Raw genomic sequence first — 14,410 nt, forward strand, 5'->3', positions numbered from 1 at the left:
TAATATGACAGTTTATGTGATACCACATGTACTTTCAATTTTAGGAAAACTATACCATTAAACACCCAATTATGCTTTTTTTTTAATTTCATGAAGTACACACAAACTATAATATGGGCTACCATATTTTAGGGTAAACTATATCGAGAGTCACTCAATTATTAGCGTGTCACTAACATTTTTAATCATTTATGTTTTGGTCACCCTTTGTTAAATTGTTAACGAAATAATGACATGACCTTTTTAATTGGTATAATAGAATCACTTGTACATTTTATCAATTTGGTCCTAATTCTAAACAGATTCAAGAATTTAACCTTTCATATTTATAAATTCTATCAATTTGATCCTCAAATACATCTTCCTCACAAATCAATCAAATTAAATTAATAAATACTAAAATACATTTTAACTATAAATAAGTAATTTAGTTTAATTCTAAAATAAATATTAAAATGAGATTATCTCAAATAAATACACACATAAAAAAGTGTATGGCTAGGAAGGAACAAAATAAAAATAAAAAGGAAAGCTTTTGATGATCCCAGAACAGTCAGGTTATACAAAGAAATTAAAATAAAGTTGGGTCAACAGAAAAATTGCTCAACTAAACAGAACATGAATAAATAAAGTTGCTTTTTTGTTCTACAGCAATCCCAAAGGAAGAAAGAAAAAATTGTGTCTGTATTTCTAAATTTTAAATAAGCAATGTGAAGAACCTGAGGCTTAGCTTAGCTTAGTTTAGTTCATGAAGTCACCCGTGAAAGCTAGCATCCAACATATCTAAGTTCAACCTTCAGCACCCGCAATCCCTTCTTTTAACCAAATAAAAACATTGAAAATGTAGTAAAATCAATTCTCGTTTTTCCTTCAAAATCCAATCATTGAAACAAGTGTAGAATACACTCAAAATCAAGCTACATGAAAGAAAACAATTCTACAACATTCTTATGAAGGTCTTGTAAGGCAACAAAAATGCAAGAAAGTTATCAGTGCAGACAAAGCAAACCCATTAATACAATTCCCGCCAACCTCAAGGTTTTCACTATTCAATTGCATGGTATTCAGTTGTGACAGCATTCCTTGTAGAGGGACTCCCCATTTCTTTCCCTATTCTCATTTCATAATTGTTTCTTTTGGCATCCTCCAGCAGTGAAGTCGGCGTCATCCCCCTCCTCTTCAACTCCTTCGTAAACAGCGGCTTAGGAGGCTCTTCTCCTATTAAAAGTAAATTGTTAAAAACACCCACTTAAAACAAAATAAATTTTGATTGGTGAAAGAGTTTGAGAACTAATTGACAGAATTACTAAAAATGGAGAGGGTAAAAGGTAACCTTGTACCTAAATTCTAGTAAGAAATCCTACATTTTAGGATAAATATTTTATTCAAGATTTAATTTTATTGCTCAAGTTCTCCTCAAAATTATATAATGTTTTATAGACTATTTCTATTTTTTTTTCTTAAAGTTTGATTGCATTCGTGGTTTGTTCGGGGCTCTTTCAAATAAAAAAGAACAAGGTAGAGGAAAATAGGGCTAATGTCACGACCTTGAGTCCTCTTTTGCAAAATAAGTCAAAACTTATTTATTTTCGTGTTAAGATCAATACCATATAATCCAATACATGTATCAATCAATTTAGACTCATATAATGCTTCAATTTCATCATATAATAAATGCTCACTTAATGTCCCAACAACTTCATTTAAACTTCACTTACATATTAGCAATTCCATCACTTATATCAACTTCTTAACATTACAACTCTTCCATTATTTCCCCCTCCTCTTACTCTCCATTCCACATCCTATATATACATGTATGTATATAAGAATATTTGGCTTTTAATGTAGCATGCCTATATGCAATATTAATTATTCATTCACTAATTACACATATACTCTCAACAAGGTTGTCTACTTGAGTAGCAATCACTAAATTATTTATATATTGGCCTATAGAATTGAAATTAAGATCTGCTTATTGTTTTTGAAATTAGGCTCAATAATTTTTTTACCAAAAAAATTTCAGAATTTTCACATAAACTAATTAATACAGTTTTGTTTCTTCATTTCTTCCCATGTTCTGCTACTAGGCAGCTCTAACCCTTCCCTACTAAAATTTAGTTATCTTTCAAGTATAGGATTCATATAATGTTGTTGTTTGTTTATCTTGAAAATAGACTCATTAATAAGCTTTTAGATATATAAATTTTATTTCCTAAATATTTTTGTGCAATTGTTAATGACTTTTCAAAGTCAAAACAGGAACCCAAAATCAATTTGACACTATCTCACTTAAATTTATTTATCTCGTGATATATAATTCCATATCTTAAACCGTTTATTCTATACAAAACTAGATTTAATAGGGTTTAATTTCATATTTGGTTCAACCTCTAACTCAATTTCTACAATTTTTGGTTAATTTTTAAATTTGAGCTACTATTGCTATCCAAAAGCTGTTTAGTAACATTAACTTTCAATTGGATGTATATAACCATTATACTTTTGATTATTATTCAATTTAGTCATATAAATCCATATGTTAGTAACATTTTCATTTCTTTACCTTAACATTTCTCATGATACAAATGACATCTCTCTTTTCTCATAAAAACCTAATGTCTTTATATATCATACTTTCTATCTATGCTATTTTGATTAAATTATCATATCATACATTCCAATTATGATATATCTAACTTAATTATTTGAAATACAAATAAATTTAATATGAAAACTTACCTCTTTTATCAAGAATTTTTTCTCCTTTGCTTCTCTTCCCTTTTCTTCCTCAACCTCATTATTATCCTTCTCTTTTCTTCTAATTTTCTTCACTTCCATCTACTAATTTATTGCTTTTAAATTGATGAGCATACGATCTCTAAAGTCTCTACTTCATTTTTACTCTTTGACGCCTATGAAAATTTGGGAGAAATAATAAGATTACATGACAAAGGACCAAATTGCAAGAATATGAGAACTTCTTTCTTTTTATAATGGTGGCAACATTAGAGCACGGAGAGAATGAAGAAATTTCTTCATACTCCTGTACAAATATCTCCTTTAATTTAATTAATTAAAATATCTTATAATAAAATAATAAGATAATAAAATATTCCACCAATTATATTTCAACATCTAATATTTATCAATTATCATCATGATAATTCATGATAATTATCTTGATTGAGAAATGACCATTTTTAAAATCTCTTAATATTCTCTTTTGTGTCATTACTCACTTTAGATAAAATTGCAATTTAGTCTCTCTTATTTTCCACTTTTTCAATATGGTCCCCATTTATCAATTTATTTTACCCTTTAGCCCTTTCCTTTCTTGGGATATTTTCACTTTTGGTCTTTCAAATTTTCCATATTTATAATTTGACCCCATAAAATTTGAATATTTACACTAAGGCCACAATACTTTTAGATTTTTACAATTTAGTCCATATCTTAAATTAATACGTCATGTCTTACTTCTTGATTCAACTTCCTTTGGTATACCATGAAACTTACACCTTATCTCACTAAGAATCTATCACATACTTTTTACGACTATGGAGGTTTTTGGGACGTTACATTAAATTTGTTGAATTATTTAGATTAGGACCAAACTGATAGAATGTAATGTATTGAGGACTAAATATGTTATTATACTAATAAAAAATACCACATCATCCTTTCTATTATCAATTTAAGAAAAGGTGACCAAACTAGAAACAAATGATAACATTAGTGATGAAATTGAAATTTTTTGTAGTTTGGTGACCAAACCAAAAACACACTAACAGTTGAGTGACTAATTATATAGTTTACTCTACATGTTAATAGTTTGGTCAATTTTTTCGCCCAAAGAAAAACAATTTGGCTAAAATTTGAAGGTTAAGGGTTAAAGTGATAAAAAAGAGAGAACCAAAGTGACAAAAGAGGAAATATTGGGGGGCAAAATTTTTTATTGTGCGTTTTTTAAAGATCTAATATAAATATTAAAAGACATAAATACCATTGCAATAATATTTGTTGTTATTTAAAAAAGGGTCTTTTAGACTTGTTACAACTAGTTGATGTTTGGTTAACCCGTGACACCAACTCAGTTAAAATGTATAAAAATATAAAATAAAACTTTAATAAAGTGGTAAATTAAATGTTTTACTAATGTAGTTGACGTGGGTTCAAATCCCAATATATGTATATTTTTATTGGATTTGTTTTAAAGTGAAAAGACTAAAATACTCTTGAATAACATTACTTATTTTAATTACGAAAGGGCATTCTCGTAACTTCCTAACTGAGTTGGTGACCCTGTTGAGGGTTACATAAACTCGATTAGAGATAATAAGGCGTGCATAATAAAATTAAAATATATAAAAATATCAAAATAAAATTTTAGTTGAATGGTAAATTAAAAATTTTATTAATGCAATTGATGTAGGTTTAAATACCAATATATGCATGTTTTAATCAACTTTTTTAAAGTGAAAAACTAAAATATCCTCAAATAATATTACTTATTTTAATTACAGAAGGACATTCTCATAAGTTCCTAACTGAGTTGGTGACCCAGTTGAGGATGACACCAACTCAATTAGGAGTTTTATTAATAGTGTGTATATATATATACAAATACACAACCAATAAAGTTCATGGAGTGTGCATAATAAAATTAAAATGTATAAAAATATTAAAGTAAAACTTTAGATTAGTGGTAAATTAAATGTTCTAAAAATGCAATTGGTGTGGGTTCAAATATCATCATGTGTATATTTTTATTGATTTTTTAAAGTGAAAATGTTAAAATACCCTCGAATAATATTACTTATTTCAATTACAAAAGGACATTCTCGTAACTTCCTAACTAAGTTGGTGACCCGGTTGAGGGTGACGCCAACTTAGTCAATGGTTTTATTAATAGTATATATATACAACTCATGGAGATAAAAAAGTGTGCATAATAAAGTTAAAATGTATAAAAATATTAAAATAAAATTTTAGTTGAGTGAAAAATTAAAAGTTTTATTAATGCAATTGGTGTGGGTTCAAATCCTACTGTATGCATATTTTTTTTGTTTTTTTTTTAAAGTGAAAAAACTAAAATATCTTCAAATAATATTAATTATATTAATTACGAAAGAGTATTCTCGTAATTTTTTAACCGAGTTGGTGACCCGGATGAGGGTGAATTTAACTCAACTAGGAGTTTTATGAGACTCATGATTGGGGTGAAAACAATATGTAAAAGATATTTAGTAAAAAGAATAGCCTTTTAGTCATTTATAAACATAATTTATATAAAAACGCTGTTAAGTTTTGGTTGAAATGGCATTGTCCATGTTTTAGAGATGTTGATGTTTGGATTAATATCTCATCATGTTGAGTTACCCTAAATTTATTATGGGTTTAAATTGCATTTTAAAGTTATACAAAAATATATATAAAAAAGATAAAATGGCTTCATAGTAATATTTATTATTATTATATTTTAAAATTATTATATTTTTCAATCGAATTAAATATGGTTCTAAATATTGTACAACCCCTACATCGGTAAAAATAAGAAAAATAAAATGTTTTATTGTATATTTTAATTGAAATAAATAGTTGTATTAACCTTTTTTAGTCTAATTAACAATTTTAAAGGTTAAAGAGTAAAAAGTAAAAGTGAGTTAATAAAGAAGTTAATTTTAAATGATTAAAATATTTTTACATCATTTCATAAATTTTATAATATTAATATTTTAATAATTTAATTCCCATATTTCATACTTATTTTATATAAATAATGCTTATCAAATTTGACATAATATATATTTTTAACTATTTATTTTATGTAAAAATTTTAACCATTAAATATATATTAATATAAATAATATTTTAGATCGACACGATAGATATATTAGATTGATTCAAAATTTCATATGCACGCTAAGTAGAAATCTATTGATAAATTTAGCGGTTGAATTATTAAAATATCAATCATATAAAAATTATGAAATAATATAATACTAATTTTTCAGTGAAACTGAATCCTTCTCTTATAAATATTATACTTAATTTATAATTTAGATTTTAAGTAATTGCTTAGTTGAGTTAATATCGCGAATTAAATGATATCAAACTCAATTAAAAGCATTATATATAGCATTTATAGTATAAACAAGTAATAAAAAATATAAATAATTACATACGGAATAAATCTAAATAAATATAAGGAGATGATAAAATTATTGTTTTTATGAAGATATAAAAGTTAGAAAGGGATGTCGGTTGAATCTTAACTTGATTGATGTAGGAAGACGTGGATTGAAGTGCACTGAAACATAATTTTTTTTATTTATGAGTTGAGAAATGGTTATGGGTAGTTTTTATAATAAGATTGTTGATTAGGAAGTGATTGCATTAATACAAAGTATTTAATGGTAAATTGAGTTGGTAATCGAAAAAATCTCACCGATTTAACCCTAATTTTGAATAACTTGGATAGTTATTCAAATTCAAATAAGAAAAAGACTAAAATACCCATTTGAGAAGTAAAAAGAAAAATAGATGAGAGACACAGAAGGCCGCCCACCGAGCCAACATGTGCTCATTTAACAGATCTCTTCTTAATTAATTAATAATTAATTAAAATATAAACAGTATTAGAGAAAAAATATAGGAAAAGAGAAAAAGAAAAAAAAAAGAAAAGAAATCTCTTCCCATCTATTTATTTTTGTTTCTTCTTTTTATCGACCCATACAGAACAAAAGGAAAAAAAAAGAAGTGAGCAATCTCAGGGTCGTCGTCCTCCCTCTTCGGCTGGGTGTCTGTGGTACCAATAACAAAGGAGGCAGAGAATCGGCAAAGCAAAGGCATCAATGCCAGCCCAGAAGCGGTCATTGCCGGAGAATCTCGACGATGAAGAGTCCAGCCTTCATCACCAAAGCCACACCAAGCAATCTCGAAACGAAGATGGCCAACACAAACCTGAAGACGAAACAACCCAACTGGAACAAGAACAGCCCGAGCCGGACCAAGACCAACAACACCTGAAACAAGACCCCGATGACCAAAACCACCAAGCTCAACTCCAAGGCGACGACGAAGATGAAGATGACGATGAAGATGGAGATGATGAAGATGGTGACGTCCCTTTCTCTTTTTTCACACTTATATGTTTCACATATAGTTCGATGCATAGGTGTCGACCCATGTTTGAAGTTGATTTAGATTCTTGGACTCTTTTTTTTTGTTCTCAGATTCTGATGGAAGCCAATCTTCTACTTCTCAAGAGAAACCCGAGTACTCTTTTCCCTCTCTTTCACTTTCAATCTTTTCTTTTCGTTTATAGTTTTTTTTAATCCATTTTAGCTTCATAATTAGCTTTGGCTCTGCTTTTATAAGTTGGGTTTGCTGCGATTTTCTTTTTTTTTTTTTTTCTTTACAACAGCATTCTTTATTTCTTTTGGATGCTTTAGCTGTTGACGAGAAAGGGATTTGAAATTAGTTGTTGGGTTTTATGCTATTTGCTATATGACATTGTGTTTTGTGATATATTTCCTCATCGTTTAATCGATTTGCATTTTGCATGTCAACGATCTATGTCCTGTATATGCTCGTAACCACATAAAGCTGGAAAATTCTGAAATTTGTTCTTGTTGTATTCTTTATCCGTTCGGGATCCTTGTTTGTCAAGTAAAACACTCGTTACCAACTTGTGAAGTACTAGCTTGAAAACACGTCCTACTATATTCTTCCACTGTTCAAAATGTGCATTATTTGCCTTACATAAATGCATTTCATTTTGATTCAGACTTCTTTTTTCTTCCCCACCTTGCGTTTTTTCGAATCTTATTATGCATCTGTGTTCAGCTTGAGCGAATCTAATAAACCTTGATGACTCAGCATCACTAGGCTAACTTTGCTGAGCAGTCCGTCAAAGAGTCATGTATTGAGACCAGGGAGGTACCTCTGCCTAGACTTTTTAACTTCTCTTTCTTCAAATAGTAAGACGATACAATCAATCATGTCAATTTGGTGTTGCTGGCCTTGTGAGCAAGAATGGAAGTAAGAGCAGACAAGCTAGTGAGGTTTGAAAGGCAGCTTTTCATTGTCTATTCTAGTCATTGGGAGGAATCAATTGTTGGGAGCTAACTATCGTGGAGTCTGTTATAGTGGAAAACAGTGTTGTCTCATTAATAAACTAGAACTTTTGGGTTATTCTTTTAATATAGTAACGTGAGGATTCTCATACTGAGTTGGTTTGGGCTTGATTCTATTTCTTCTTCCTATTTTGTCTAGATTTACTTAAAAATAATTTCTTTTCTTTCCCCATGGTTGTTGTTAGTATATGATAGTAAAGTGTTAGTTGACACTGTGTTGTGATTTCCTGGCCTGTCATGGAATATCTACTTGTATGATTGCTTGAAAATATTTAGATTACCTTTTAAAGTAGGTATAGTCATCTCTTTGACCCCATCCTGTTCCCATGCAAAGTCATATATTTACATTGATGACAGCAATCAAAGTATCTCTTCACTGACATGCTTACTGGGATATTTGTGCATATGGTGTATAATGTAACTTTAATCTATAAATAACGTGATAGAAAGTTCTATTAACATTTTTATGTTCGAATTCCAGATTTGTCTTAGTAGAGCTTCCGGAAATTCGTAAAGATGTTCAATGTCCAATTTGTTTAGGTAATGCTTCAATTTGCTATCATTTTATACTCTCTCCTACAGTTTCTAATGAATGTCCGTGATTAGGAGTTGAGATATATGAACCAGTGGTTGTATTATATTTCTATAAACAAATCCTATTTGGTTACATGCTCTTGAATCCATCACCTTTTATCTCTTTATCTATCTATATAGATAGATAAATAGATAGACAGATAGATATCAAGTTTGAGTCCCATTTGCATAAATCTTTTTTATGACTATATATTGTTGATTAACTTTTGTCTTTGGAAAATCATGTAAACCGTTACAAGAGGAAAATCAAGTGTCGTGTGTTTACTGTTTATTGCACATATTGTACTATTTATTGATAGTGTCTTATTTTTACCTGACATTTAAGTAGAATATTGAGGTTCCTTCCTTAAATGTTTTAAGATACATGTAGAAAATTTTCCAATTGCAGTTTTAGTATATTGTCTGAAGGTGATATCTTCTTTAGTTGGTTTTGTGCAAATCAAATGCTCTTTCCCTCTCTCTAGCTTGCGCGGAAGTTAAGATGAGGTTTGTCTAACAGAAATGGATTGTCAGAACAAAGCAACTATTAATATAAAGTCTAATTTTACATAGTTGACTTTCTAAGCATAATTCTCTTAGTTTGATTTCCAAAATGGTAGATCCTACCTGTCCCATATCTTAAAATTATCTTTGCTGGATCCTATATTGGGCATAATGTTCACGTTGTTTTTTCCTGACATTTGCTGGAGTTGGGAAGTTTTTTTTCACCATTGTGCTTAATGGTGTTAGAAGTTCAGTGTAGATTCATAAATTTAATAGAATGTTTCTTCACCCATGAGTGCATGGGAACCCATAAATAATACGGAAAACCAAGGAGATAGTTGTATATCTGGATGCTCCTTGAAAGATCTAAAGTTGAGAAGATAGGAAAAAAGATGATTTAAGATTGTTGATTTTGTTGTATCTGAATTTTCAGGTCGTTTTCAATGGATTCGGAGAAAGGGGTTTTGATGTTATGTAAATCTAAAGTTTTTAACTGTTTTTGGTGAATTGGGAGGAAGGTATCATTTAAAAAATACAGATAAGTTGGATCATGTCAGGTGTTAGTAAAACACTTAATCAGAGGACTCTATGCAATATGTAAATTCTAGCTGAGAAGTTGGGTAGTCGTATTTTAGATGTAACATGTCCATAAAACAGAATTTAGTTAAATTTATATAAATATATAAGCATGTTTTCTCTGAAGGAAAAATCACAAAAGAGTAATATTATAGTATTTGTATTTACATGTTTCATTGCTGCTTAGTTTATGGAGACAACCTGGATAACAAAATAACATTTGCTATATCTGATTGCATCAGGGTAATGGTATGCTTGTTAGTCTTACCTTTAATATTTCTGCCTTCCTGGTCTGTGGTCAGCAGTATTGGGTTATTGCTTGAGTTCTTTTTATGGTGCATTTTGTCATCTAGCAATAGGATTTGATCAGGTTAACTCGCACAATTTGCCTATTATCAGTGGTTGGACATTGATGTGGTAGAAGATTTGTAATTTATTGTTTTCTGTGTGTACAGGAATCATAAAGAAAACAAGAACTGTAATGGAATGCCTACACCGTTTCTGCAGAGAATGCATTGACAAATCAATGCGACTGGGGTATGTTATAAATGGATTGCTACTATCTTGCCTTTGTTTGGGTAATTTTGTGAATATCTAGAAATTCTTATTTGATTCTGATTGTAGGAACAATGAGTGTCCTGCTTGCCGTACGCATTGTGCTAGTCGACGTTCTCTAAGAGACGACCCAAACTATGATGCCTTAATTGCAGCTTTATATCCAGATATCGACAAGTATGAAGAGGAGGTATAAGTCTTATCCTTTCTTTTCTTTTTTACTTTCAGGGTGCTATTATAAAATTTCTTACACCATGATCTTGCCCATCAATTCTGGTCTTGTGCATCTGGTCTCTCAGGAATTGGCGTTCCATGAAGAGGAAAGGACTCGCAATAAGCAGGTCAGATATATATTTATATTTACATATGTAGGTTTTTTACTACATGCATTTATTTCCCGCTGCTCTTTGCTTATTGTTAAGGTCGGCATCCTATTTTCTAGATTTGCAGATGTTTGTGGTGATTTGTCTTCATTCGTCTACCTTAAAACATGCAACCTGATATTCTTGGTAGTTACTTGTATCAGCTGCATTCATACAATTGTATTAGGTGCTTATTCAAGTGTCATTTTCGCATTTTGGTTTTGGCCTAATGCCGTGAATGGCTCATGTAAGTCCCTGTATTTTGAAAATGTCCAATGTCCAATCTAGTATATGTACTATTTCGTGTGTCAATTTCATACAGGATCTTAACACCTTTCAATGAGTCTGATGTAAGAATTCGACTTGTGGCATTTGTATGCCATATTTTTATTTTTAAATTTAGTTTTGTTTTCTGTATAGACTAAAATTGGAGATTAGATAAAAAAAGAAAATCTAAGTTTTTCAAAAATTAGAATCTGGAATTTTATAAGATATATAAATAGCAAATTTAACTTTAAAAATTAAAATCTGTAATTTTAAAATTTTTAATTCAAAGAAATTGTTTTATTTATTTTATTAATTAAAATTTGGAAATTTAAAATTTTAAAACGTTAATTATGTATTAAAATCTGGAAATATTTTAAAAAGGAAAATAAGAAATTAAAAAAGAGGAAAAGAAGTAGGAAAAAGAAACATGAAATGGCTCCGTCTCTATGTCCTTGTCCTTTTTTTTTTTTTGTTCTTTTAAAAGCTTTTCAAATATCATCTTTTAAAAGTTATCCGAGAAATTTTTTATAATTTTTGAATGAATACCCTCTGTGTATTTTTAATATGATATGGCATGGTGACGTGGTAAAAAACGTGGGTCCTTTGCCATGTTATCACCTCACTGACACAGCTATGATAGTAGTAGTAGTACAAGTACCATTCCAAACAATTTTAAAGTATAAGTACCACAACGAAAAAAAATATATGCTACAGGACCATTTATGACATTATCCCTATCATTAATGCTTTGTGGTGGGACAAATAACCGAATGGAAGAACTGTATTTCTCATTTCATAGATATGAGATGACAAAACTTGTCCTAGACATTGACCTGGCTATACAGTACATGTTTTCTCAGTACCTTTTTTGACTATCCAATTATGTGTTCAAAGAATACCATTAGACCATGTTGCAAGTTCAAGATTTTGACACATTCTTTATCTTCGCAACGGTTGTTTCAATATCTTGTACAGATTCAAGCATCGATTGCCCAAATTTTTCAGAGACAATCAGAAGCACTAGTTAAACGACGTAGTCTTGGCAAAGAGAGCAGCACCTTTAGCGCTAGATCACAGCGGCATCATCGTAGTGCTCATCCTCGTAGGCGACGGAACTCTCGAGGAGTTGAGCATCAAGGATCTGAAGACAATGAGGATGAAAACGATGATAATGGAGGCAAAGATTCTTCTTCCACAGATGAGCGCTGTACAGAAGTGAGGCAGAGAAGGCGCAAAAGACGGCCTGGAATTCGGTTGTCCCTGCCTTCTTCATCAGTGGTAAACTCAGATGGTGGATATGTTGAAAATGATACTGAAGTGTCTAGAGACAGCAGAGGGATTTCTCCTGGGCTTGTCTGGAATCCAGACATGCTTGCTTGGGGGAGAGGTGGTGCTCGGAGTCACACTCGACATGGAAATTCAAGCAGTGGCAGCAGCAAGAGTTCACGTGCTCGCTTGAACAGATTGGTAGAGTATCTTAGGAGCTTGGAGGAAAACGATGATGAGGTATGTTGGGATCATACTATTAGACTCTCCATAATATATATGGTTTCGGTTTATCACTGATATTAAGCTCCCATTGTTAGCATAACTTTCTAGCGGTTCTTATCTTTTTTATGGGTTCTATTCGAGTAATACCATAGGATTCTTCTCTCCTTGCTCTCTGCCCACCCAGCCCCCTTTTTCTTGTCTTTTCCCTTTTATTCCCCATTTTGTATGCAGGTCCTCCTTTTATATAATAACTAAAGCTTAATTCTTTGGATGCAGTTGGATGTTCATCTCAAGCTTATTTCAGTGGATGAACACAGTACATCAAGTTTGCAGCAACCTTACCTTTGTTGTCGGCCCAGTCTGTCAGTTAAGCAGCTATGTGAAGTGAGTTCTTTCCCACCAGCTTAAACATAGAATTTCTCTCTTCCAAAATCTGAAGTTAGATTCTAGAAAAATGACAATTTTGATGAACCTCGACATTTGTTTGAATGGGCATAATGCATTAAATCTGTGATTTCAGTTGACCCAATTCCAGCTGCGAGTCACTTTAATACAGTGTTTGGTTGGTGTGCCCATATGATTAAGTTTTGGGGTTGACCTAAAGGTCTGATGTGTGAAATTGATTTTCTAACTTAAATCCTATGCAGGATGAATCCTTCATGTGGTACTGCTGTTCCAGCATCCCTCCCCCCACTTCATTTCTCACTCTATGAAATTGGATCTCATTTTTCTTTTCCATGTTTTTGCCTTTAAGACAAACCATTCAGGATGATTGTCTAAAATTGTAGTGATTGATTGTTGCACAGTACATCGCTCTCCAGACACCATTACGGGCTGAAGAAGTAGAAATATTAATGGTAAAAGGACAATACCATACTGATGAAAAATGCACCAACCCCTCGGAGGATACACTGCAAATCTTGGAAGGTCAAGAAACTTTGGCGGGGCTTAAGGGGAAGTGCAGTTCTGGAATAAATCATTTGGTGAGTACATTTGATGTCTCTATTTGAGGTTATATCAATTTGTAGTATTCTTGGATTTAAGGGTTCACAATCGTATTATAAACCTTTTTGTCTATAGAATTAAATCTGAATAGCATTTTGGTTTCAGATTCTGGCATATAGGCAGAGGCAAAGTTGCTAGCAAAATTGCAGCAATGTTGAAAGTGCGGGTTCTACAAGACACACAGGTTGTTGGCAGTTGACTCTGGTAATTTACATTTGAGTTTGTATGTAAATACACGGATTCTGGAGGGGTCTGGTCGTTTGATGAAACCATTGTTTGAGTTGCGTTCTAGGTGATGTAAAATTTAGGACATTGAGTCGAGGTTTTCGAGGTTGCTATAACTCAACACTTTGGCATTAGATGGTAAATTAGAAAAAAATGGAAAGATGTATAACATATATATCATCTTTTTTTTTATTGGTGTGTTTGTTTGGTAATAATCTAAGAAATTTTTTCTTTTTATAACAAATTACTTTCAGTGGAATTTTGATATATATATATTATAATGAAATTTGATCTCTTGAAAAGGGTATGTATAGGACATACACTCAACTGAACTCAAGGATCTACTTCATCGAAAATCAAATAATTATTTGTTGCTACCAAGGTTCAATCCTAATATTACAGAGGAGTAAAAAAGAAACAATACGATCAGTATAAAAGGAAGGATTATGGATCAATGTAATCTTGCCATGCTATAGTAGGAATGGTACTGTTTCCTAGATGATGATGATAGTGGATTGAAATGGAGGGAGACGGTCAAAGTGAAAGGTGGATATGCAATAAATTACAGTGGTGGGTGAGGCAACAGCATGACACTCGAGGAGTTTGGTTTCCTAGATTAGATTTAACAATCTACGGGATGCATGCTGAAATATTGGATAAAGCAGCCAGTGACGGGATATGGTTATGGCAACATATTTTGCTTTCCAA

The 14,410-nt window shown here is 31.3% G+C and overlaps 1 protein-coding gene across 2 annotated transcripts; it reads left to right on the top strand.

The window, feature by feature from the left end:
• Positions 1 to 6,726: 6,726 nt before the first annotated feature.
• Positions 6,727 to 13,946, top strand: LOC105764215 (putative E3 ubiquitin-protein ligase RING1a). 2 transcript variants are annotated; one of them, XM_012582721.2, is made up of 10 exons: positions 6,727 to 7,125; positions 7,242 to 7,284; positions 8,626 to 8,684; positions 10,253 to 10,334; positions 10,422 to 10,542; positions 10,652 to 10,693; positions 11,957 to 12,487; positions 12,749 to 12,856; positions 13,279 to 13,455; positions 13,583 to 13,946. In XM_012582721.2, the coding sequence occupies exons 1-10, from the start codon at positions 6,861 to 6,863 to the stop codon at positions 13,613 to 13,615; spliced, it is 1,461 nt and encodes a 486-aa protein (XP_012438175.1). In that variant the 5' UTR covers positions 6,727 to 6,860; the 3' UTR covers positions 13,616 to 13,946. The 2 variants fall into 2 exon arrangements, with proteins under 2 accessions (XP_012438175.1, XP_012438176.1); XM_012582722.2 differs by lacking the exon at positions 8,626 to 8,684 and having other exon boundaries at positions 6,897 to 7,125.
• The last annotated feature ends 464 nt before the right edge of the window (positions 13,947 to 14,410 follow it).

The sequence above is a fragment of the Gossypium raimondii genome, chromosome 12 (assembly GCF_025698545.1).
Source record: "Gossypium raimondii isolate GPD5lz chromosome 12, ASM2569854v1, whole genome shotgun sequence".
Lineage (NCBI taxonomy): Eukaryota > Viridiplantae > Streptophyta > Magnoliopsida > Malvales > Malvaceae > Gossypium > Gossypium raimondii.

What these genes read in the sequence shown, in the direction of transcription:
- LOC105764215 (XM_012582721.2), top strand. Translation starts at nt 6,861, where the DNA reads ATGCCAGCCCAGAAGCGGTCATTGCCGGAGAATCTCGACGATGAAGAG. An exon ending in GACAAATCAATGCGACTGGG is followed by an intron (nt 10,335 to 10,421) that starts GTATGTTATAAA and finishes TTCTGATTGTAG; the next exon opens with GAACAATGAGTGTCCTGCTT. An exon ending in TCGACAAGTATGAAGAGGAG is followed by an intron (nt 10,543 to 10,651) that starts GTATAAGTCTTA and finishes CTGGTCTCTCAG; the next exon opens with GAATTGGCGTTCCATGAAGA.